The 26,224-nt window shown below is 37.7% G+C and overlaps 1 protein-coding gene across 7 annotated transcripts in view; it reads left to right on the forward strand.

The window, feature by feature from the left end:
* AGFG1 (ArfGAP with FG repeats 1) overlaps positions 1 to 26,224 on the forward strand; it is an 88,944-nt gene that overhangs the window by 8,423 nt on the left and 54,297 nt on the right. For all 7 annotated transcript variants that reach the window (XM_025404530.1, XM_025404531.1, XM_025404532.1 and 4 more), the window contains exon 2: positions 10,890 to 10,983. In XM_025404530.1, the coding sequence (XP_025260315.1) occupies positions 10,890 to 10,983 (94 nt within the window). The remainder of the gene's footprint in view (positions 1 to 10,889; positions 10,984 to 26,224) is intronic.

The raw sequence follows: 26,224 nt of genomic DNA on the forward strand, positions 1-26,224 counted from the left end.
CATTATGATCAGACGCATCAGCTACCTTTTTTTTTTTTTTTTTCCACCGTTTCTGGGTACTTTTGTAATAATCTGCTCTGGAAATGCTGCTGTCTAGGCCTGCTGTGCGCCTCTCATACCGGAACTTTTCTTCTGCCTTCATTCTGGAAATTCCTTTCACTTGTAACCTATGTTAGATGCTGTCTTTCCAGGACCCCCACATTTCCATTAGCCTCCTGATGAAAAGTGAATGAGAGGTCATTTTTGAAAGGCACAAAGCTGAAAATGTTTTATTCTGCCCTCATTTTAAAAATTAGTTTGTCTACATTCACAAAGGTGAAAATACTTTACCCTTGAAACTTTTAATATATTGCTTAGTTGTCTTCAAACCTTCAGTGTTGCTGTTGAGAAGTCTGATGCTGTTCTTATTACTGAGTCTTTCTGACCCACTTTTTTTCTTCCGTCTTTGGGAGTATGTGAGACCTTCTTTTCTTCCTGCTGTTCAGAACCTCATATTGAAGTATTTTGGTGTAGGTCTTTTGTGCAGTGTTTTAGGCTTTTTTTTTTTTTTTTTTTTTTGACTCTGTTTGGAAACTCACGCTTTTTATAGTTGAGACATATTTTTTCCAGTCTTCTTTTTTGGGGAATATAAAAGCCTATGATGCCACTGTTTTGGGAGCCAAGTTGAGGGAGGTGACTCTTATTCTGTGTGTACGATCTTAGATAATCCTCCAGCTTTTAACATGGTGCCTAACAAGAATCTTCAGCAGTGTCTGAGTTTGAAGTCTCTGTGGTATAACGTCTTTAATTTAAAACTTTCCTTCAGACTTCTGCCTAGGGCTGGTGGGAGTATGCTTTTGGCTGTTGAGGAGCTGGAGAGTCTAATGATTTCTAACCCCACTTTAAGCCTCACCTGTATCCAGTTCCTTCAGTAAATCTTCATAGGTCCTGTGGCTATGAAGTTTCCAGTTGGCTTCTCCCACCTTTGCAGAAGCTTTTGTTTTGGCTTTCTCCATAAAGTCAGTTACTGCTGGTATTTTGTTTTTAAATCTTCCAAATTTTGTTATTTAGAGAACTGTCGTGTGTTTTTGGGCTCCTCTCTTGTTCTCTGACCTTCTGTCTAGTTATTTTAATTTTTGTGGGCACATAGTAGGTGTTTGTGTGAGGTACACAAGATGTTTTTGATATAGGCATTCAGTGTGAGATAAACACATCAAGGTAACCGTCTGTCTCTTGTGAGTTAATACTTTCTTATTCCTTTACTGTCATTTCATTGGGGGTTTGGGGATATGAAGACATTGAGATTTTGTCCACTACTCTTAACTAGAATGCCTTAATTAGGTTTAAATCATAACTTGAATATTATTTTTTAGATGCTTGCTCTAAGTGTTACAAGGACCTTATGGTGTAGTATTTGTGGCTTTCCCAGAAACTCAGAATAACAATTAGAATTTATATCACACTTATTATTGTATGGAAAGCTAAATATATTCAGTTTTTTAATATTGGACTCTGGATAGATGAATATTTTGGACTAGCCAACCTATATGATGTCTTAGCATCAATAGTTTGTAGATTTGATAACCTACTAAAGGCACCTGCCATCTGTTCTAGATTTTATTTTATTTTATTTTATTTTTTGAGACGGAGTCTTGCTCTGTCGCCCAGGCTGGAGTGCAGTGGCCGGATCTCAGCTCACTGCAAGCTCCGCCTCCCGGGTTTATGCCATTCTCCTGCCTCAGCCTCCCGAGTAACTGGAACTACAGGCGCCTGCCACCTCGCCCGGCTAGTTTTTTGTATTTTTTAGTAGAGACGGGGTTTCACCGTGTTAGCCAGGATGGTCTCGATCTCCTGACCTCGTGATCCACCCGTCTCCGCCTCCCAAAGTGCTGGGATTACAGGCTTGAGCCACCGCGCCTGGCCTGTTCTAGATTTTAAATGTATAATTTTATACTATGAAACATATCTAATATTTTTAGTAAATAACTAGGATGGGCTAGATCTAAATGTCAACTTTATTACTTTCTGCCAATATTATTAGCAACTACATAAACTTCCACAGGTTATTAAAAAATTTTAACCAGCTTCTCCCCCAGCAGGATAAAAACAATGAATAAAACTAACTAAATAAGCTTTCCTACTTACTCATCCAGCACAGATTGTTATTTGAATTGAACAAATGGCTATTTGCAAGATGATTTGAGGCCTAGTTAAGTGCAGTGTACTGATGGACATATGGAATGAGTCACACCATCTGGTTACGGTCGTACCTGGGTGGTGGTCATTAAAACTAAATCTCCTGGGGATCTGCAAATGGCTTAATTATACCACAAAGATGTATTGGGCTGCACCAGTGGGCTACTTTGAACTTCTTGAAACCAATTAACTTGGAAACATGTTTTCAAGATATGAAAGTCTTTTTTTTTTTTTTTTTTGCACAGAACTGAAGACTTAAAATGTGTATTTGAGGATCTGGAATGGGTGATACTTCAGTATTGGCCCTATAAAAGTAATGTGGTTTACATACCCAACACTTTCATCCAATAGTTATGACTGATATCATTACAGAAAGGTGTTTTATAAACACTGAATTCACCCTGCAGCTAGAAGAACTTTGGCAAAGAAGGGAGGTGACACCAGGTTCCAGGAATACATCTTAAAAATACTTGTTTTGATTCACTACAGGATTTTATTCACTTAAGTGATCAAATTTGGTAGGTGGAGATGGTCTGCTAATGATATATTTATTTTAATTAGTCTAAAAATTGTGGTTACTGTAGATAGTAACATGAAATCAGGACTACAGTTTTTTTGTTTCTTAACATATATTATCATTTTTTGATATACAGTTCCACGAATCTTAACTTATGTATAGATTCATATACCATCACTAAAATTAGAACATGCAAATTTTCCATCACCCCAAAAAACTTTCAGCCCTTGTTTTGACTGTACTCCTGGCAATTACTGATCTGTTCTCCAACACTGCAGGTTTTGTCTTTCCAAGAATGTTATGTAAATGGACTCATAACTTTTCTAGATTGCCTTTTTTCACTCAGCATAATATCCTTAAGATTAATCCAGGTTTGTTGTTGTTTATCTTAATAGTTTGTTCCTCCTTGTTGCTAAGTAGTATTCCATTGCTTGTTTGTTTTTCCATTCTTCATTTGAGGAGTTTCTAGTTTTTGATATATATGAATGGAAATGCTGTAAATGTTTATGCACAGGTTTTTGGGTGAACATAAGTTTTCATTTCACTTGGGTAAATATCTAGGGCTAGGTTGTATGGCACATGCATGTTTAATTTTATTAAAAATTGACCAAGTTTTTTTTGGCATTGTGTTGATTTTCCCTTTTACTTTTTTTTTTTTTTTTGAGACGGAGTCTTGCTCTGTCACCCAGGCTGGAGTGCTGTGGCCGGATCTCAGCTCACTGCAAGCTCTGCCTCCCGGGTTCCCGCCATTCTCCTGCCTCAGCCTCCGGAGTAGCTGGGACTACAGGCGCCCGCCACCTCGCCCGGCTAGTTTTTTTGTATTTTTTAGTAGAGACGGGGTTTCACCGTGTTCACCAGGATGGTCTCGATCTCCTGACCTCGTGATCCGCCCGTCTCGGCCTCCCAAAGTGCTGGGATTACAGGCTTGAGCCACCGCGCCCGGCCTGATTTTCCCTTTTACTTGTGGAATTGCATTTTCTTTTATGGTCACAATTGAAATTGTGCTATTGATATTAACATTCCAGAGTCAATCAGTATTTTAATCTTCTATTAATACAAGGTCTTTAAAAATACAAAGTAGTTTCATTTAAGTGGGTTTTTTTTTTTTGTTTTTTGAGATGGAGTTTTACTCTGTGGCCCAGGCACAGTGGCGGGATCTTGGCTTACTGCAACCTCCGCCTCCCAGGTTCAAGTGATTCTGCTGCCTCAGACTCCTGAGTAGCTGGGATTGAGGATTGCCACCACATCGGCTATTTTTTGTATTTTTAGTAGAGATGGGGTTTTAACCATGTTGGCCAGGCTGGTCACGAACTCCTGACCACAGGTGATCCACCTGCCTGCTGGGATTACAGGCGTGAGCCACCGTGCCCGGCTCATTTAAGTGTTATTTTTGGTAAACATATTATTTGTCCCTTTTTTCCTTCTGTAAATTGGATGTTACTATAATAAGATATTTGTTTAGATTTGCCAGTTACAGTTTTCTTTGCTTACCCTTTTGTGTCTCTGGACTTTCTTGGGTCATTTTTCTTCTTAAAGTATATACAGTATAAGCTTCTTTAACGAAGATCTCTTTGTTTTTTTTTTTGTTTTTGAGATGGAGTCTCACTCTGTTAGCCAGGCTGGAGTGCAGTGGCATGATCTTGGCTCACTGTAACCTCTGTCTCCTGAGTTCAAGTGGTCTTCCTGCCTCAGCCTCCCCAGTAGCTGGGATTATAAGTGTGCACCACCATGCCCAGTTAATTTTTGTATTTTTTCATTGTTGTTAATTGAGATGGGGTTTCACCATGTTGGCCAGGCTGGTCTCGAACTCCTGAACTCAAGTGATCTGCCCACCTCGGCCTCCTGAAGTGCTGGGATTACACACATAAGCCACCGTGCCTGGCCTAGTGGTTTTTTTTTGTTTGTTTGTTTTTGTTTTTTTATCTGAAGATACTGTTATTTTGATCTTATACTTCAAATACAGCTTTGCTGGATTCACAAGTTATTTTTTTTACCGCTTGAAGATAATATTCCATGGTCTTCTCCCTTCCATTGAGAAGTCTACTGCTAGCCAAATTTTGTTCCCTATATTTTCTTTCCAGTTGCTTTTAAGATCTTCTCTGTCTTTGAAGTTTCACTGAATTGTTCCTTTTTTTTTTTTTTTTTTTTTTTTGAGACGGAGTCTTGCTCTGTCGCCCAGGCTAGAGTGCAATGGTGTGATCTTGGCTCACTGAAGCCTCCGCCTTGGCAGGTTCAAGTGATTCTCCTGCCTCAGCCTCCTGAGTAGCTAGGATTACAGGTACCTGTAATCAGGTACCACGCCCAGCTAATTTTTTTATTTTTTTATTTTTTCCGGTAGAGATGGAGTTTTACTAGGTTGGCCAGGCTGGTCTGGAACTCCTGACCTCAGGTGATCCACCTGCCTTGGCCTCCTAGAGTACTGGGATTACAAGTGTGAGCCACTGCACCCAGCCCGAATTGTTTTCAAATTGAATTTTATTTATCTGTATTTTGATGGGCTGTGCTTTTTTTATCTGTAGATGTATGACTTTTATTGGATCTGAAAAATCTCAGTCATTATCACTTCAGTGTTACCTTCCAGTTCATTAATTGTCTCTTTAGGTATGTCTGACTGCTTTCTTATTTGGTGGATTTTTAATTTCCACATTTGTAGTTTTTCATTTCTGAAAATTCTGATTTTTAAATTTGCCTCATTCTGATAATTACGTATTTCCTGTTCATTTTTACTCCATCTTTCATTTATTTTAATGTTCCCTATACACTATATTTCGTAACTGGTAATTCTGATAACTAAAGTCTTGGAGGGAGGTGGTGTTAATATTTTGCATTTACTGACTCAGGCTCATGGGTTTGTTTCATTTTTGTGTGATAATTTTTATTGCAGCCTCATATTTTATTGAACTTAATATTTGGAAATCTTGATAGCTTAAATTGAAAATGCATTCCTTTAGAGAGAATTTGCATGTTCATGGGATCCTAGGATCCTGTGTAACCTGAAGGTATTTTATTTTCCATCCAGGGTCTTAGGTTTAACTTCACAGAGATATCTGAGGTTGAGCTCTGTCATCTCGCCTTGGCTATTGTTGGCACTTGCCTTCTGAGCAACGTTGCATCTTGTGCATAACGTGGGACACATTTCTGGTTTCGGCTTAATTTTTGATTTTTTGTCTTTCTTTTCTGTGGGGTGGGGGATCCTTAGAGATTTCCCTTTCTAAAAAGTTCAATAGTATGTTAATAGTCGTAGGGTTTTTGGGGGGTAATTTATGGACTGTCATATTGTAGTAGAGGAGGCTTTTCATTTTGCCATACTGTTGGAAGTAGAAATTAATGGGATTAAATATGTAAAGTGCCAGTCTAGATACTGTATACATATTAATTTCCTACTGCCTTGTTAAGTTACATTTTGCCGACCAGTTCATATAAGAGTGCTTTATATGGTATAGTTTATTCTTGGTTATTTGTTGTGGACACTTTCCTTAGTCTATTTTCTAATTTAAATTTTAATATATTTTCTATATGAATTTTAAACATGTATGTTTCAGAGAGAGAAATATTGATTCTGTGTTCTGTTATTCTGAAAAGAAAGTTATGCAAGATTGAACCTTGGTAGAGTTTACATCTTAATAGAGAGCCAAAGAAATTCCATTAATTTCTTTTGCTTGGTAATTTATGTATTTATTATATTTAGAGTAGTGGTTCTCAGCTGAATGGGTTTTACCCTGTGGGGGATATTTGTCAATGTCTGGAAACAGTTTTGATTGTCAGTATCTGATGAAGGGTGCTACTGACATTTAGTGAGTAGAGCTAGGAATGCAGATGCTGCTCAACATCCTACAATGCATAGGACGCCCCTCCACAATAAAGAACTATCCAACCCAAAATGTCAATAGTGCCAAAGTTAAAAAGGCTTGATTTAGGGAAATGAAGATAAGGTGTTGATGTTGGTGGATATCATAGGATTTGCGAGGAAAGGTTTTCCAGGTTTTAGAACAATTGAAAGAAAGTCTTAGAATGGAAAACCGTTCCCTCCTTCTCTTAATTGCTTTTTCTAATTCTTCAGCATAGACGTTCACATTCATAAAGCCAAGACTAAAAATCTAAATTTTTTGAATACTACTACTAGTCAATTGGACTTTCCATTATTTCTCACTGCTTTTTTCCTACTGCAGAATAAGTAATATTTATTATAGAAAATTTGGAGAGAATAGAAAATTATGAATAGAAAAAAATTGATTCGATCTCATCACATATACAAGAACGGTTAACATTTTGGAGTATTTGGTTTGTCTATTTTTTTTTGCTGATTTAAAAAAATTAGTTCTGAGAATACTATATAATTTTTATCTTAAAAAGTTAAAGCACAATTGTGAGTGCATAATGTCATACTTTTTAAAATTGTCACTTATTTAGCCATTTCCTTTTTGGTGTGAAATATTTCTGATGTTTTCCTATTATGAATAATGTTTGGTGAACATCTTGTACATAGGTGGTCAGCTGTATTTCCAATTCTTTTTTTAGAATTGATTCCCAAAAGTGGCATAGCTGGGTCAAATGGGAATAATGAGATTCTTAATAAAAATTGGTGAGTTTATCCCACTATCAGTGTTTGAGACTACTCATTTTTTGGCATAGGGGTGGGTAAGGTGGGGTGTGGGTGGTGTGGGGGCGAGACTGCTCATTTTTGTTGCAGCTCATCACTCCGACATTAAGACATTGATGGAGTCAGTCTTCAGCTTTGTCTCAGACTCTTATAAGCATATAAAATCCATGTACAAAGCTTTTGAAGGCTAAAAAATGAAAAATCCGTGTACAGCCTTGCATTGAGAATATAGTTAATATCCCTGAATAAATGGAATATAAAAGAGCAATTAGAGAAAGCAACATGAACGCATAAAATTTCCTCGTGGTTACTCAATTTGTGTAATAAGTGTAGCCTTGTAAAATTGTCTGCCATTTTGTAAATTGAATCCTATTGTGAGTGTACTGAGAAAGTTCATTTGAGTAAATCCTGTAACGGGTAACAAATCCTGTAACAGATTTCACTTGGAAAAAATGTCCTTTCCTCATTTGGTTGTGAGTACATTCTGGTTGTACTTGTTTCATAAGTTTAAAATTTTGTTCACTTATTTAGTTAATATGAATACCTTCTTTGTGCATTAATAGACCCTGTGATATGGTAGGGCCTGGGATATATTTACACACTGTACTGCATTTGTAAGATTACATATGTGTGATGTAACTTAAAGATTTAGGGTTAGCTTTATGAATTGTTGTTTCCTCATTGAACAATTTGAGAAGTATACGGGTATAGTTGTTCGCTCCAAAATTTCCAAAACATACATCCTTTTAATAGTGTTTGATATTTCATCATCAGAAAGTTACTCCTTTGCATTTTCCATTTTTAAAAAGGAGATATTGCCAGTAGGTAGAAAGGTAAAGGCTTGTCTGAAACAGCGAGGAGATATTACAGAATAAGGAGAGACAAAGTTGCAAAGTAAGGAGGGAATAAGAGGCATTTGAGAGAACAATAATATGTTAATTCCTTTTTAAATTGTTTTGGGGCAAGGTAGAATGTAAGTATTATATCATAAATGATTAAATCTCCCTGAAAGGGGTGAATTAAGTGTTGTTCTCATGGAGGATGAGTTGGAAACAAAGTGTTGTGCCCTAAGTAATAATGACTGTTTAAAATTTTCACTTTTGGAAATTAATTAATTAATTTGTTTGTTTGTTTGAGATGGAGTCTCGCTCTGTTGCCCAGGCTGGAGTGCGGTGGCGCAGTCTCGGCTCACTGCAACCTCTACCTCCCGGGTTCAGGCGATTCTCCTGCCTCAGCCTCGGGAGTAGCTGGGACTACAGGTGTGCGACACCACACCCAGATAATTTTTGTAGTTTTTAGTAGAGACAGGGTTTCATCATGTTGGCCAGGCTGGTCTCAAACTCTTGGCCTCGAGTGATCCTCCCACCTTGGCCTCCCAAAGTACTGCGATTATAGGCATGAGCCACCACTCCTGGCCACTTTTAGAAATTTGGAACTAGTCTTTAGAGCCTTATTTTGTGATTGCAAGCTGTAAAGGTACTTGCAAGTCACTACTGAGGTTGTTTCTTCAGAGTTAAGTTTGAGAGTTTTTTTTTTTTTTTTTTTTTTTGAGACAGGTTCTCAGTCTGCTGCCCAGGATGGAATGCAGTGGTGCGATCTCGGCTCACTGCAACCTCCGCCTCCCGGGTTTAAGCGATTCTCCTGCCTCAGCCTCCTGTGTAGTTGGCAAGCGCCACCACGCCCACCTAACGTTTGTATTCTTAGTAGAGATGGTCCTGCGTAGCTGGCAAGCGCCACCACACCGCCTAATTTTTGTATTTTTAGTAGAGATGGAGTTTCTCCATGTTGGTGAGGCTGGTCTCGAACTTCTGACCTCAAGTGATACGCCCACCTTGGCCTCCCAAAGTGCTGAGATAACAGGTGTGAGCCACCGTGCCTGGCCAAGTTTGAGAGTTTTACCAGAATAAAATTTCGGTTACTTAGTTCTTCTTCAGTCTTTATTTCCCTATTTTATGACAACAGAAGGAAAGAATTAGTATAAAATTTAAACAAACCAAAACAAAACAATAGCCAAACCCAAGTTAACTTTTCCTTACCTTGAAATTTGAAACAAATGAAGTGTAACTTGTCTTCATTCAGATCATGATCTGAAAGATGACATTTATCTGTGACAAGAGGGAGAGAAAGAAACAGTCAGTTGAGGAGCTTTTCCTTTGTGTTTTGACAAAAATACTGTTTTTATTAGTTTTTAAATTTTATTATTAGTTTTTGAGACAGAATCTTGCTCTGTCGTGCAGGCTGGAGTGCAGTGGCGCGATCTTGGCTCACTGCAACCTCTGCCTTCTGGGTTCAAGCAATTTTCATGTCTCAGCCTCCCCAGTAGCTGAGATTACAGGTGCATACCACCACTCCCTGCTTATTTTTGTATTTTTAGTAGAGACAGGGTTTTGCCATGCTGGCCAGGCTGGTCTTGAACTCCTGACCTCAAGTGAGCTCCTCGTCTTGGGCTCCCAAAGTGCTGGGGTTACAGACGTGAGCCACAGCACCCGGCCCCAAAATACAGTGAATTTCTAGAATGTTACGCACTGTATTTAATTATTCAAAATGTTCTCAAATATTTCTTAAAGACTTTTGGTACATTTATTATTTTACATCATTGTTAAATATCCTATTTAATTAGTGTGAATGATTGCAAATTGACAGATTCTTTAAAAATATTACTGCAGTAATTGCTGTAGAACCGAGCGTTCAAACGAGACATTTGTCAGAGAGCATGACCCCAAAGTAGTTTTATGGAACTTTGCATAGGTTACTTGTTGCTTTGCATAGATTATTTGGCCATTATTCTTGTGGGTGGACCTGCCCACAAGATAGTTGGACAACATGTAAATAGTTATTAAATCTGTTCCACTCAGTTTTTCATGTGCATATTCAAACATCAAGATAAAGTCCTTTTAAGGCCATCCATACAGAAAAGGCTTCAGGGTTGTAAAGGACCTTAAAAAATTGTTTAATCATGCATCCAGCAATTTTTTGAATCTCTTCCGTGTGTCCTTGCGGTTTCCTCTTGTACACTCACTGCCTTCTGAGGTGACTGAAAATGTTCTTTATTATAAATTCTTACTTGAATTGATGGCAAGATAGGACTTTACTAATTGGCTTATTACCTCAATTCATGACATTACTTTTAATATAGTTTTCTAAATTAGTCTTAAACTTATTTAAAGGTAACAGCTGTTTGATAAGGTATTTGTATGGCTCCGGTCTTATATCATTGTTTGTTTCTTAGGAAATGTGAAGTATTTAAAGAATTAAAATTCTTTACCATAGAGCTCTTCACATATATAGCCTTTTCATCAGAAACACACTAAAGCACTATTTGCATTTCCTAGAAACTCATGTGTCACAGTTACTTTGTGTTTTTAACTAGGTAGTTACTTGAATTTATTGTTAGGTCTATTATTTAATGAGTCTAACCAAACTTTAATGTCTGTTATGAAGTTTAATAGTTTAAAATAATTTAAAAATACTTTGAGTTTATGGAATGAAAACACTTTCAAGTTTATGTGTTGGTTAAAAATGTTTTGAATCACTAGATGTGTCATTTTAAAAATGTGGTATATACTAGTAAATTTTGTGAAATACTTTATCTTTCAGACGAGGATTAAATCCACCACACAGGGTGAAATCTATCTCCATGACAACATTCACACAACAGGAGATTGAATTCTTACAAAAACATGGAAATGAAGTAAGTGGGTTTTTTTTTTTTGTTTTTTGTTTTTTTTTGCAATTTTCAACTTTTTTGTTGGCAGTCATTTTAATAAGATTTAATAAGTTATTTAAAATGTTGAATTTTGCAGTCTAAAAAAGTTATTTTTGGATTTTATATTTAGATATTTTAAAATGTACTCAATAATGTATTTGGAATTGTTTACTATGTAAACACTTTACTGTAAATCTGAGGTTGACATGTGTGTATTTAAAAGTCATCAGTCTTGAATATAAAAGGTGTTTCGGAGGACACCCATTATTACAGTTACTGTTAGTCTTTGCTTTAAAAGTCAAAAAACAGGAAGAGAGTTCATTTTGTGATGTTATGTTAAACTTGTTAGGGGTTGTATATGATCAGCTTTCACTTGAAGTCCTCTATTTTTCCTAAATTTTTAACTTTGGGTGTGTATGTGATGTGTAATGTTTAGCAGGTGTTCAGTAGGGAGGAGGTTGGTAGTTCTCAGTGGCAGCCTAGTGTCCTTGGGAGTAAGATGGTGTATTTGGATGGAAGCTTTGTTTCTTCTTGCCTTTAATGGGCTTCCAGTAATTCCATTCTGTTTGCTTGTTTGCTTTTAGCTCTATGTTTTGCTATTAGTAAAAGGTTTTAAATTTTTCTAATATTTTTTAAATTAATAAAATTAAAGAGAGTGGGCATTTTTTAATAATCCTGGGGTAAGGATGAACCAGTTAACCCAAGTTGATTAATAATAGCTATTATTATTTGACAGAAAAGTCTCATTTTCTAGAAAGGATAAGTAGTACTTTAGTGGTAGTGGTACTCTTCTGGTTGCATCTTTGATATCCTTAATAAACATAACATAAGTTAAATATTAAGATTTTATTAGTTTTAATCTTCTCTTTGACCCTTAGAAAATATATGCAAGCATTTTACACTCTGCCTTCCTAATATTTTGAAAGTAGTATCTTAAAATTGTTTGCGTGCTTGTGATGTCCATGTGCTTTTAGTTCTAAAATAGTGAGGAAATATAAATTCACAGCTATGAAATATTTTTAAATACATGATTTAAAGAAGAGAGCACATTCTGAAGTCTCCAAATTTTGCCAATGACAAATTATTTTGGGTATTCAGATTCCAGACTAATGTGACTACATTATAAGAACATGTAAAGTTGGGTGAAAGGGTAGGAGGCTTTTAATGACAGTAAACATAGAATAATATATATGTTGATTAAAATACAATTTGAACTATTTGTGTAAAGTTTACAAGTGGGATTAACTTAACAGTGCACACTTGAAGTTACTTAGGATGTTGGCTTCATGTGCAAAATTTTGGAAATTAGAATGGAATCAGAAATAAAAAATACTATTCTATCTTTAGGTTAAAAATATGACAGTAGGTAAAACCAGAGTAACAAAACTGTGATAACAGCAGTCCATTTAACAACATGTGAGATACAATTAGGTGGAGACTGGTCCAAAAAAATACCAAGATTGAAGGCGTATATATTTTTTTAAATGTGGTGGGAACACTGATCTACTTTCTTAACAAATTTTCAGGTGTGCAGTATTGTATGGTTAATTATAGACATAGTGTTGTATAGCAGATCTCTAGAAATTAATCATTTAACTTTATACCAGTTGAATTACAGCTCCTCATTTTATCTTCTGCCCCTGGTGACCCTGATTCTACTCTCTGCTTCTCTGGGTTTGACTATTTTAGATACCTCATATAAATTGAATTATACAATATTTGTCCTTCTGTGATTGGCATATTTCACTTCATGTAATATCCTCAAGATTCATCCTTATTTTCATGTATGGCAGGATTTCTGAAGGAATATTTTTTAATGCTGTAGCATTAAGGTAAATTTAGAGTATATAAAAAGAATTAGTTGATTTTGAGGAACTCACTGTATCAAAAAGTAGAAGCAAAATGTAAATGTTAGAAGTGAGTGAAGTGTATTCATGAATCTTAAGTCCTACAAAGAGATATGCAAGTTGGTAGACCACTCAAAGTACTTACCATGACAATCACTGTCACTATGCTGGGTATTATAGATGTGGTTATAGATGTGTTACACTGGCTTAGTGGACAAAGGGCTCACAGTTGGTGCAACAGATACATAACAGATAATTGCAACATGGTGTTAGATAAATAATGATAAGAATAAGAAGTATCAGCAGTAGTATGGAAAAGGGACTCAGTATTTTGGTGGGAAGGAGAGGATTGGGAAGACCCCACAGAACAGGTAACACATTTATTGGTTTTTGAGGGTAACTAGAACCTAAGCTGGTAGTGAAAGTCACTAAAGATGGAGCAAAGAGTAGAAAAAAAAAGAAGGGAAGCTTGCAATAGGTTGCTAGGAAATATATTAACCTTGTAAATGCTTGTTAAGAAAGACAAACATATCTTCTCATAGTATACCAAAGAACATCTTAGAACCAAAATAATGGACAGGTATGTTTGGTTCTTTGCAGTATCAACAGTATCTTAAAATTTTGAGAAGTGTGTAGAGGGTGAAGATACGAAGTGTGGGACAGTTGGTACAGCTTTATAACCAAATATTTATGGGTTTCAAGTGCAAGTGTTTTATTATCAGTTTATCTTTTTTAAACCTTTAAATCATAAGTATCACTTGCATAGGGAATAGTACCAGAACATGAGTTTATATTTCAAAATAAGTTGCCATATTTCTCTTGTCACCTTTTAATAGTTTGGAAAGGGCCATATTCAGTCACATTAAGTTTTGGATTAAAAAGGCTCTATCATACATCTTGTGCGTGAATGAGTTCATGCCTGAAGATGAGTATTTCCAAAATTAAAAGATCAGAAAGTATATTGACTTTGGCAGCAGCCTTGGATCTTTGATCCCTACCAGGGAGTTTTAGTGTGCTGGGGGGCATGTTTGGTTGTTGTCACTATTGGAGGATGTTGCTGGCTTAAGCAGGCAAGCACCATGAATGGTGAATGACTTGTGATGTGTTGAACAGAATTAACCTGCGTGCCATATGCTATGAATGTTCCTCCAGACATTTATATGTGGGAAACATCTGTGTATGGTCTTCTGCATATGTAATTTAATTCTGTTTTAATACTTGCATTATAGTTGAGCATCCTGTTACCAAAGACAGTCGTGCTCCAAGCCCAGAATCAGAGTGAGGTGGGCTACCAAGTTACAGGGCAAAGGGCATGGATACAATCGCACAACTGATGGCAATACTAATTATATTTTAGTCATCAATAAAGTATGTCTGTATTGGTCTGTATTAGTAGCTGTGGTAAGCAAATAATGTTATTACTGTTTATAGATATGCATAGAGACCATACTTTTTATAGAGTATATCATTAGTTTCTACAGATGTGGTTTACAAATTTATTGACTATTACTTTAGTGTTTATAGACTTCTACAGTGTGTTTGGTGGAGCAGATATGTACATTATTAAGTTACAGAACATAATATGCCAGATGCTAGTAAAATATTTTGCATTGGAGCACTTTGTATTTATTTGCTGAAGTAATTTTTGTCATTTTTTTCAGAACCAAAATATTTCACAAAAAGTTTCTGTGTATTTCTTTTGTAATGCTTTCTTTTGTATCAGTTACTTTAAAAACAAAACAAAACAAAAACCTGTAGTGATCTTGGCACTGTAGCTCCCCTGTAATCCCAGCACTTTGGGAAGTGAAGGTGGGAGGATTCCTTGAGACCAGGAATTTGAGACCAACCTGGGCAACAAAGCGAGATCCCATCTCTACAAAAATTCAAAAATTAGCCAGGCATGGTGATATATATCTGTAGTCCCAGGTACCCAGGAGACTGTGGTGGGAGCATTGCTTGAGCCCTGGAGTTCAAAGCTGCAGTGAGTCATGATCATATGACTGACTGCACACCAGCCTGGGTGACCAAGAGAGATACTGTCTCAAAAAAAAAATAAATTCTGTAGTGATTTTCTGTATGTCCTCATTTGTGATGTCATGGGCAAATCATGGTTTTCCAGTTAAAGGAAGGTGGATTAACTTCTGATTATAAAGTTAATGGAAGGTGGACTGGTGAACGCTGCTACGGATAGATAATTCAATAGAAAAGAAAATGTAGAAATAATTTTATTTTGAAATATGTATAGTTTATGTTTTCTAGTAGTAAGTTAACCTTCCTAATTATGTTTGAAGACTAAAAGTAAAAACATTACTACTGGCCAAGTGTGGTGGCTCACGCTTGTAATCCCAGCAGTTTGAGAGGCTGAGGCGAATGGATCAGTTGAGGCCAGGAGTTCAAGACCAGCCTGGCTAACATGGCAAGACTCTGTCTCTACTAAAAATATGTATGTATTTAAAAAAAAAAAAAGCCAGGCTTGGTGGTGTGCACCTGTAATCCCAGGTACTTGGGAGGCTGAGGTGGGAGACTCACTTGAACCTTGGAGGTGGAGGTTACAGTGAGATTGTGCCACTGCACTCCCATCCTGGGCAACAGAGCGAGACTGTCTCTAAAAAAAAAAAAAAAAAGCATTGATGCTCCACAGGCATGGTATATGTGTAGGAGTAAAATCAGGCATTGTGTGCCAGTATTTGATTATCTTTTACTAGATTAAAAACAAAACAAAATGATTGCTTTGAAAACCCATGCAATAATGTACACTTTTCCCATTAACATTCATGATTGATTCATTTTTGAAGCGGAAATTTATTAATAAATTACCTGCTGTGGGAGAATGGCGTGAACCCAGGAGGCGGAGCTTGCAGTGCGCCAAGATTGCGCCACTGCACTCCAGCCTGGGCAACAGAGTGAGACTCCGTCTCAAAAAAAAATAATAAAATAAAATAAAATAAAATAAATAAAATAAAATAAAATAAAATAAAATAAAAATAAAAAAATAAATTGCCTGCTCTGTGCCAGGAACTGCCCTTAGGTCCTACGGATACAAAAACTGAGATGATTCCTGCCCTCCCCTTGCAGTCTTTTAGGGCAGGAGACATAATAAAAGTACAGTGGTCTTGTGCTGAAAGCTCAGATTTGGACTATGCAGGTTGTGAACCTTGGGCTAGAAGCTTCTGAGCCTTCCTTTCTGTTAGTAGTAACTATAATACCTGTGTATAAAAATGCTAGGATTTTTTTAATTAGGCCAGCTTGTGAAAATTCCCAGCATATTTCTTTTCAGATAGTATTTATTTATTGAATCTGAATCTAAAGTGGTAGAAGTTATAAGAAGAATTATCAATTTTCATTTTCATTCTTGATTTGGATGGTTTCTTTAGGGGAATTTTTCAGTTTTCATAGCATACTGTCATGTCATTTACATTAATATTCGGGTTATGTGTTTAAACTCTTGGAGCATTTTAACTTCAATTTTCTGCTGAGTTTAATAATGAAAATTGATAGTTATTTTAGTAACAATATATTGTCATTGTAGAGTGGCAGAGTTAAGTTACATACTCAATAATTCAGGATTTACAATTATTCTGTTGCTCACATCTGGGGTTGGCAAACTGTTTCTAATGGCCAGATAGTAAATATTGTTGGCTTTGTGGGCCACCTGTATTCTCTGTTGCATAACCTTGTTTGAAATCCACTTCTCCCCGCCAACACACACACAATTCTTTAGTGTAAAAACCATCTTTAGATTAAGGCAATATAAAAACAAGCCAGTGATGACCCAGTTTGGTCTGCAGATTGAAGATCTGTTGATTGAAGATGTATAGAACTCTTATTTTTCAGCTTGCAATGTAAATCTTTTTATGACCTGGCTTCTTAACCTTATTGCTAGCAGAAATGTTTTAACTACAATGATCTTTGTTTCGTTTCCCGTATGTGCTATCTGTATTCTAATTTTCTTACCATTTTACCAATGCTGGCTTTTATTTTTGCTTGACTTTTCTCTTCTAATCCTATCAGTCTTTCAGGAGTTTTTATCCCTCAGATACTAACACCCCCATAAGTATTTTAAACTGTTTAAAAAATAGCATGCACTAAAAGATTTACAAAAAAAAATTTTTTTTGTTGTCGTTATTGCTCTTAGTTTCTTCTGTACTGGTCTTACTGCCCTCAAGACATTATAGATATCTCTGTGGCATAATCTTGCATATTTCTTAATTATACCTAAAGCAGTGAAAATGCACAAGCATATATATCCAAGTGAGTTTCTTTCTTTGGGGGGCCGGGGGGATGGAGTCTTACTCTGTTGCCTAGGCTGGAGTGTAGTGGTGCCATCTTGGCTCACCGCAACCTCCACCTCCCGGGTTCAAGTGATTCTCCTGCCTCAGCCTCCCAAGTAGCTGGGATTACAGGCATGTAACACCATGCCTGGCTAATTTGCTAGGACTCAAAAAAATCCATGGTTTAGTTTGATTACCACCAATTTATGAACCTTGTCACCTTGGGCAAACCACTTCCCTGAGCTTCATTTTCCTTTGTAATCTGAGAAGTATCTGTTTTGCCTATTTCATGAGCTTGATTTGAAGGTAGTATGTAGGAAAACATTTTGAAAATTGATGTATTATGTAGATGTAAGATCATGGTTTTATTTTATTTTTTAAAAATAAAATAAAATTGTTTTCCCCAGGTTTAGTAACTTGCCCAAGATCGTGCTTTTATGGGCAAAGATACTTTTCCAGTTGATTCCTAAACGCAGAAAATAAGTATCACGTAGGAACATGGCATGCTTTGAATTGAATTTAGGGTGGAGATAAATTTTTGCAGAATTTCAGTCAGTATGATGGTATCAATAAATGAAAACATTCCCTAATAATACATTGGAAAACATTTTAAACTACAAAATTAATTAATTGAGGGAATAGCTTCCTAGAGGGATATTTGAGTTTTAAAACCATCCAATTAAAATATTAAAGCACACTATTGTATTATTTAAGGGATATTTATTTAGTGTCTGCTTATTTATGCACATGTCTGGCCTCTTAAGCATTTTGAAAGAAGGGTATGGCACCATAGCTCTTCTAAATAATAGCTGAATCTAGTCAGTAGTAACTTAGTAAAGTTGAAAATATTTAGAATGTATTCTTTGATAATTAACTGTTGGCTTTCAGAGAAATACACTAATTAACAAAAATGTAGAAAATGTAGGGGCGGAGATAAAAAAAAAAAGAAAATGTAGACATGTCTTTGTTTTGAACATATTATAATCTGTGGGTCTTTTTGAATGATGACAAAAAACCCAGAGCTTTATAGAAGAAGCTAGATGTTATGTTGTTAGTTTGTAACTACTCTGAGAGTTTAATTTTTTTTTACATTACATATTCTGGGTTACAGTGTTTATTTCTTTGTTTGCCTTACCATTCTAGCTTCCTGTAATCTCTTAGCTTGTTTTTTTCTTGCCATTGTGTGTTATCTTCTAAAAAATCTTATTTGACTCTAATTAAAACAATATAAATCGTTAAACGTTTTTGTTTCTTTTTAAAAGACTTTTTTTTGTGGAGGTATTCATGCACTTACACAAGTAGATAATATAACAAACTTCCATCAACACATTACTGTCTTTTTATTATTTTTAAGCAAATGCGAAACATAAAATTTCATCTGTAAACTCAACTCTCATGTTATCTGTAAACTTCAAGGGCTTTAAAATATATATAGCAACAGTGCTATTTTTGTCCCTATGACAATTAATAATAATCTAGTCATCTGGTCAGTGTTTAAGTTTTCTGTTGCTTGTAAGTATCCTACTTTTCTTTTTTTTCTTAATAGTCTGTTTGAATGAAGATCCAGGTAAGATCCACACATTGAGTGGTTAAAATGGGCTTTAAAACTTTGTACTGCTTATAAAGGATTGGAGGCTTGGCTGGGCACCATGCCTCATGCTTGTAATCCCAGCACTTTGGGAGGCTGAGGCAGGCGGATCACTTGAGGCCAGGAGTTTGAGACTAGCTTGGGCAACATGACAAAACCCCATCTCTACTAAAAATGCAAAAATTTGCTAGGTGTGGTGGCGTGTGCCTGTAATCCCAGCTACTCTGGAGGCCGAGGCACAAGAATCGCTTGAACCCAGCAGGCAGAGGTTGCATGAGCCAAGATGGCACCACTGTACTCCAGCCTGGGTGACAGAGTGAGACTCTGTCTCAAAAAAAAAAAAAAAAAAAAAAAGGATTGGAGGCTAGATGGTTCACAGTGACATCTGCAAAGATTGGACTGGAACGGGTCTATATTAGTGGTATGTGGCATAGATTCACCCTGAGGTTTGTGTTAAGACAGTGGGGGCCTCAGGCCAGGTAGTTATTCTGGGGCCGGATAATCTGTAACCTGGGGCCCCTGCCAGCTTGAAGTCCCTGGGAAACATAGCAGCTCAGGTGACTTCCAGTGCCTTGTGGGACACTCACGCAGCACGAGTGCTACCTGGTACACATCTGAGTTGTAGTCCTTTTCCTGTGCCTTTTCCATTGCTCTGACATCAGCTACTACTCAGTCTCCTTAAAATTGATACTGGATTCTTACTGCAGGACAAGAAGCCTGTTTGTTTGTCAGGACAGCAACTGACGTTCATTTTGGCAACAGAGTATGCCATCTGATTATGGGGTATGTTATGAGCTGGTAAGAAGAAAATAAACAGGCCCTCCAGCCTCATAGGTTTTTGAGGAATTGGTAATGATGTTTAAGGTTTGGGTAGTAGTAGCCAAAGACCATGCCTGCAATAACTTCTTGTTGATTTGGGTGATATTTTTTGGTCAGTCTCCTACTGGACCATGTTTCCCACCACTTCCCCAAGGACAGTCTCATACTGGCCTGTGATCCTAGGTTCTTTCCAAGGATGGAGTGGCTATGAGCAGTTACCTTTTGGTAGAACTTGTCCTGCTTTGTGCCATCTAACGGCAGCATAGTGTGGTGGGTCTTACGGCAGGTGAGCTGCTCTGCCTGCAGGGAGCCTGGTTTGGCTATCTGCTACCTTGTCTCTCAGAACCTGCTCTCCTAGATAGCTACAGCAAGACTCTGGACTTGGGCAGAGAATGCTCAGAGCCATAGCACAATGGCCAGATCTACCTGTTTTCCTCCCCTTCTCCAATGTTATTGTGAAAAATTCCAAATAGATGTAAAAGTTGAGAAATTATGCAGGTAAAATAAACATTGTGCTGTATTTGCCTCAGCAGATATCTGTACTCATTCAGTCCATCTTATATTTCAAAGTAAATTCAAAACATTAGTTCACATCACTTCTATAAACTGCAGTTTATCTATCTTTTTATTTTAAAATTAAATTAAAAAAAATTTTTTTTTTTTGAGACAGAGTTTCGCTCTTGTTGCCCAGACTGGAGTGCAGTGGCATGATCTTGGCTTATTGCAGCCACCGCCTCCCAGGTTCACGTGATTCTGTTGCCGTAGCCTCCTGAGAAGCTGGGATTACAGGCGCTTGCCACCATGCCCAGCTAATTTTTTGTATTTTTAGTAGAGACGGGGTTTCATCATATTGGCCAGGCTGATCTTGAATTCCTGACCTCAAGTGATCCACCTGCTTCAGCCTCCCAAAGTGCTGGGATTACAGGCATGAGCCACCGTGCCCGACCTAATTTTTTTTTTGAGGCGGCATCCTGCTCTTGTCGCTCAGGCTGGAGAGGTGTGATCTTGGCTCACTGCAACTTCCGCTTCCTGGGTTCAAGAGATTCTCCTGCTTCAGCCTCCGGAGGAGTTGGTGCTACAGGTGCCTACCACTTCGCTGGGCTAGTTTTTGTATCTTTAATAGAGATGGGGTTTTGCCATGTTGACCAGGATGGTCTTGAACTCCTGACCTCAGGTGATCCATCCACCTTGGCCTCCTAAAGTGTTGGGATTATAGGTGTGAGCCATTGCGCCTAGCTTGGTGTATCTATCATTAATTAGAATTCAGTATTCATTCAATTTTTTAGGTATAATTTATATACAGTGGAGCTTAAGAATCTTAAGTGTACTTTTGGATGAGTTTTGATCATTGCTTCCAATTTGGTAACCCAAAGCCCTGTACAAATATAGCACATAAGCATCATTACAGACAGTCACTGGACACTTCTTCCTATTCAGTCCTTCCCTGAATTTTTTGAGACAGGTTCTCAGCTTCTGTGCCTCCCAGGCTGAAGTGCAGTGGCTGGATCACAGCCTACTGCAGCCTTGACTTCCTGGGCTCAGGTGATTCTCCCACCTCAGCCTCCCGAGCAGCTGAGACCACAGGCATATGCGTCCATGCCTGGCTCATTTTTTTTTTTTTTTTTTTTTTAGTGGAGACGGAGCCTACTCCTGAGGCAGGTTTTTTTTTTTTTTTTATTCACATTCATATGAAATAAGTTAAAGTGTGATTTTAAAAATAACCCTTCTTCCTTTTTTTTTTTTTTTGAGGTAGGGTCTTATTCTATTGTCCAGGCTGGAGTGCAGTGGTGCAATTACAGCTCACTGCAGCCTTGACCTCCTGTGCTTAAGCAGTCCTCCCACTTTAGCCCTCGAGCAACTGGGACAACAGGTGCGTGCCACCATACCTGGCTAATACTGTTTATTTTTGTAGAGACAGGATCTTACTGTGTTGCCCAAGTTCGTCTCAAGCTCCTGACTAAAGCGATCTACCTGTCTCGGCCTCCCAAAGTGCTAGGATTACAGGCCTAGACTGGAGTACAGTGGTGCAATCTCAGCTCACTGCAACTTCCGCCTCCCGGGTTCAGTTGGTTCTTGTGCCCCAGCCTCCCGAATAGCTGGAACCACAAGTGCACACCACCACTCCCAGCCAATTTTTTGTATTTTAGTAGAGATGAGGTTTTGCCATGTAGGCCAGGCTGGTCTGGAACTCCTGACCTCAGGTGATCCACCTGCCTTGGCCTCCCAGTGTGCTGGGATTACAGGCATGAACCACCATGCCTGGTCCTCATTTATTTTCTTATCGATATCTTCGGCAAGTAGGAGTTTTGTCATTTTGATATAATACAATTTATCAGTTTTTTGTTTTATAGAGAATGATTTCTCTTCCCTGGTTAAAAAATCTGCTTCCTCTTAAATCATGAGGATAATCTTATTTATTTTAGAAGCTTTACATTTACATCTGTGATCCATCTCAAATTAATTTTAGTGGATGGTGTGATAGGGATTGAGGTTTGTATTTTTACCTGAATATATACACTTCTAGCTCTATTGTTGAAAACACTTTTCTTTTCTCAGTGTTGCTTTGGAGTCTTTGTCAAAAATGAAATGACCAGGCCGGGCATGGTGGTTCACGACTGTAATCCTGGCACTATGGGTGGCAGAGTTGGGCAGATGGCTTGAGCCCAGGAGTTCAAGACCAACCTGGGCAACATGGTGAGACCCTGCCTCTACAAAAAATACAAACGTTAGCCTGGCATGGTGGTGTGCATCTGTATTCCCAGTTAGTTGGGAGGCCGAGGTGGGAGGATCACCTGAGCTTGGGGAGGTTTTAGGCTGCAGTGAGCTGTGATTGCACCACTGCACTCCAGCCTGGACATCAGAATGAGATGTTGTTTCTCAAAAAAAAAAAAAAAAAGACCGCGTAATTATGGGTTATATGTTCTCTATTTAGTGTCATTTATTTATTTGTTAACCCTTATGCCTTACAACACTGTCTTTTGGTTACTCTGCCTTTCTAGTAAGTCTTGAAGTCAGGTAGTACAAATCCTTCAGTTTTCTGTTTTAAAGATTGCATTAGATATTCTGGGTCAGGGGTTGACTGACTAAAGCCTGTGGGCGAAATTTGGCCTGTTGCCTGTTTTTATATGGTCTACCTGATTGAGCTACCATTGTGAGACATGGAGACCAAGCTGGGTTTTCTGTCCCTTCCTTCCTCATTTCTCCCTCCACTGTTGGCAGCTTTGGGCACCAAATGGTGGAATCTGGGAGTTGATGACTCAGTCACCTTTGACCAGTTGCCCAAATTGAGATGCTGGGCTCTTTGGGAAGTTGGAAAGGCACATCGGGATCTGGGTGTCACTGCGGTAGAGAGTGAAAATGACCACAGTGCGGATTATCTTTTTGTCATACTGGTTTTGATAAATTGTACTTTTAAGGGAATTTGCCCATTTCATCTAAGTTGTCATATTTATTGACATAAAGTTATTCATAATAGTCTTGCTCTGTTAATGTATATGGGATCTATAATTATTTTGCTCTTTTATTATTTCCTTCTGTTTACTCTGGGTTATTTCCTCATTTTTAGCTTACTAAAGGTGGGACCTGAGGTCATTGATTCTACAACTTGCTCTTTGAATACAAAGTTAGAGGAAAGATAATGTTATTAAGACATTAATAAAGAAGAGAAAATTTATTTACTACTTATTAAGTGGAAGTAGATTGTCATAAAGGTCTTCATTCTCATCTTCGTGTTCAGTAGGCTGAGGAGGAGGAAGAGGAGGAGGGACTGGTCTTGCTGTCTTGGAGGTAACAGAGGCAGGAGAGGTGGAGGGGAGGCCAAAGAGGCAGGGACACTTGGTGTAAATTTTTTATTTTTTGTTTTTTGAGACAGGGTCACAAGTTCCCTCACTCCCAGGCTGAAATGCAGTGGCTAAATCACGGCTTACTGCAGCCTTGACTTCCTGGGCTCAGGTGATTCTCCCACCTCAGCCTACCAAGCACCTGTGACCACAGGCATACGCCACCATGCCTGGCTCATTTTTGTATTTTTAGTAGAGACAGCTTCACTGTGTTGCCCAGGCTGGTCTCTAACTTCTGGGCCCAAAAGATCTGCCCACCTTGGCCTTCCAAAGTGCTGGGGTTATAGGCTTGAGCCACTGTGCCCAGCCAACTCGGTGTAACTTTTGTTGAAAAAAATCTGTGTTTAAGCGGACATGCACACTTCAAACTCATATTGCCAACTATTAACTTTTTAATGTGATCATTTTCCCTCTAAGCTCTACTTTAACTGTGTTATACAAATGTTGATGTATTTTATCATTTGGTTCAAAATGTTTTCTGATTGCCCTTGTGGGCCTTCTTTGACCCATTGATTTATTTAGTAGTGGTTTAATTTTTGCATATTTGGGATTTTCCTAGGTCCTTTACTGTAATTGATTGTTGAGTTAATTCTATAGCATCAGTGAACATTTTTAATATATTTTCACTGCTTTCCTTTTTATTGAGACCTCTTTTATGGTCCAGCACGTGTTCTGCCTTGGTGAGTGTACAATGTGTACTTGAAAGGAGTGTGTTTTCTGAAGTTGTTGGGTGTAGTGTTCTATAAATGACAATTATAGCTCTGTGATTGATGGTGGTGTTTAGATGATGTGGATCCACCTTACTGATTTTGGTCTAGTTAAGTAACTGCAGATAGAACAATTGGACAGCTGGTGTGGATTTACATATTTTTTTCTATAATTTTTTGCTACATGTATTTTGAAACTTTATAATTGGTGCTGGTATATAATTATTATGTCGTCTTGATTACGCCATTGTTATGTAATGTCTTTTTTAATGTTTGATAATACTCTTTTTTGAAATTTACTTTATCTCATACTTACATTGTTTTTTCTTTGTAGTGATGGGTTGTTGTGAAACACTTTTTGTTTTCAGAATGTGACTGTGATGCACCTGGATATGCTTTGTGTGTATGTATGTATTTATCCTACTTGTGGTTGATGATGCTCTTGAATCTATACATTTTTCATTTACCAAATTGGGGAAATTTCAACATTTTCCCACCAAATATTTTTTCTGCCTCATTCTCTCTCAGCTCTCCTTCTGAGATTCCAATTCCATGGATGTTAGGCATTTTCATACTGTTCTGCAGTTTCCAGAGGCTCTCTTAATTTTTTTCCCTCCATCTTTTTACTTTACAGATTGGACAATTTCTGTCTTATCCTCAACTCACTCTTCTGTTATCTTTAAGCTCTGATTTTTAACTTTAGATACTGTATTTTCCATCTCTAGTATTTATATTTTTTCTGTTATTTCTAGAGTTTCCATTTCTCTGTTCAGATTTTGTTCATTTTTAATTATTGTAAAGATGTTTTCTCTTTTAATATGATCTTTTATTTATTTATTTTTTTTGAGACGGAGTCTTATTCTGTCATCCAGGCTGGAGTGCAGTGGCACAATCTTGGCTCAGTGCAACCTCTGCCTCCCAGGTTCAAGTGATTCTCTGCCTCAGCCTCCCGAGTAGCTGGGATTACAGGCACCCACCACCATGCCCAGCTAATTTTTGTATTTTTAGTGGAGACAGAGTTTCAGTTTCACCATCTTGGCCAGGCTGGTCTTGAACTGACCTCATGATCCACCCGCCTTGGCCTTCCAAAGTGCTGGGATTACAGGCGTGAGCCACTGCCTCCAGCCTGTAATATGTTTTTGAGTATAAGTGTACTAGCTATTTTAAGTCATTGCCTGCTTATTCTAAAATCTTTATCATTGCAGAATCTGTTGCTGATTGATTTTTCTTTTGATTATGGGTCGTAATTTTCTGTTTCTTTGTATATGTAGTGCCTCTGGATTCTGTTTTGTTCCTTCAAAAACTATTGGTTTTGTTAAATTGTTTTGTTTTTTACTTCAGCAAATTCTGCTTCTCCCATGGTGAGTGCCAGCTGAAATCTCTGCTCAGTTCTTTATTTGAACTGTTTGAAGTCAGCCCCATGCACACATAGGTTAGGAGTGAGCCAGAGACTTGGGAAGAGTTGATACACAAGTTTTGTGGTACCTGTTTTCTTTCTAGCCATCTCTCTTCTGGGATTTACCCCTCACTTTCCAGTTGCTGTGGCTGTGGTGAAACTCTTGTCTTCTTGTACTTTAAGCTTTAAGACTTGTGTATTTCTGTTTGAGTTTTAGCAGCCCTGCATGACTGCTTTCAAGTGATGATCCTTAAAAAAAAAAAAAAAAGCACATAAGCACATACCTAGTGCTGTTTCTTTCCTCTTCAGCTTGTTTGTGCTTGCCCTTTAGTGTCTTTATAAACTTTTTCCAGAGTTGATAGTTGTTACCTGCTGGAGAGTTGGGGTTTTAACATGAGCCTTTTTGTCACTACTGGAAGGAATCTACACTGCTTGCCCTTTAAGTCTTTTTTCATCCTCTAAGTTTCCTCTCCAGTCACTCATTCTTATTCTCTGCCCTCCTACTAACCAAGTCACTTATTCCACCTACTGGATTTTGCTAATGCCATCCACATAGTGTTAGCGTTCCTCTGTTCTCCCAGTTACCTGTAAATCGGTGGTTGGTTGGTAGCAGTTTCTTAAGATTCAGGCTTAATTTCAGGAACGGGAAAGATCCACTATTTCATAGGTTGTGTGGTGTGTTCTTTTATCAAGAACCACTATAAAAGTTTTAATTTTTGGCCATGTTAGCAGCTAATGCTCAGTGCCTACATCCATTAA

This window comes from Theropithecus gelada, chromosome 12 (assembly GCF_003255815.1).
Source record: "Theropithecus gelada isolate Dixy chromosome 12, Tgel_1.0, whole genome shotgun sequence".
Lineage (NCBI taxonomy): Eukaryota > Metazoa > Chordata > Mammalia > Primates > Cercopithecidae > Theropithecus > Theropithecus gelada.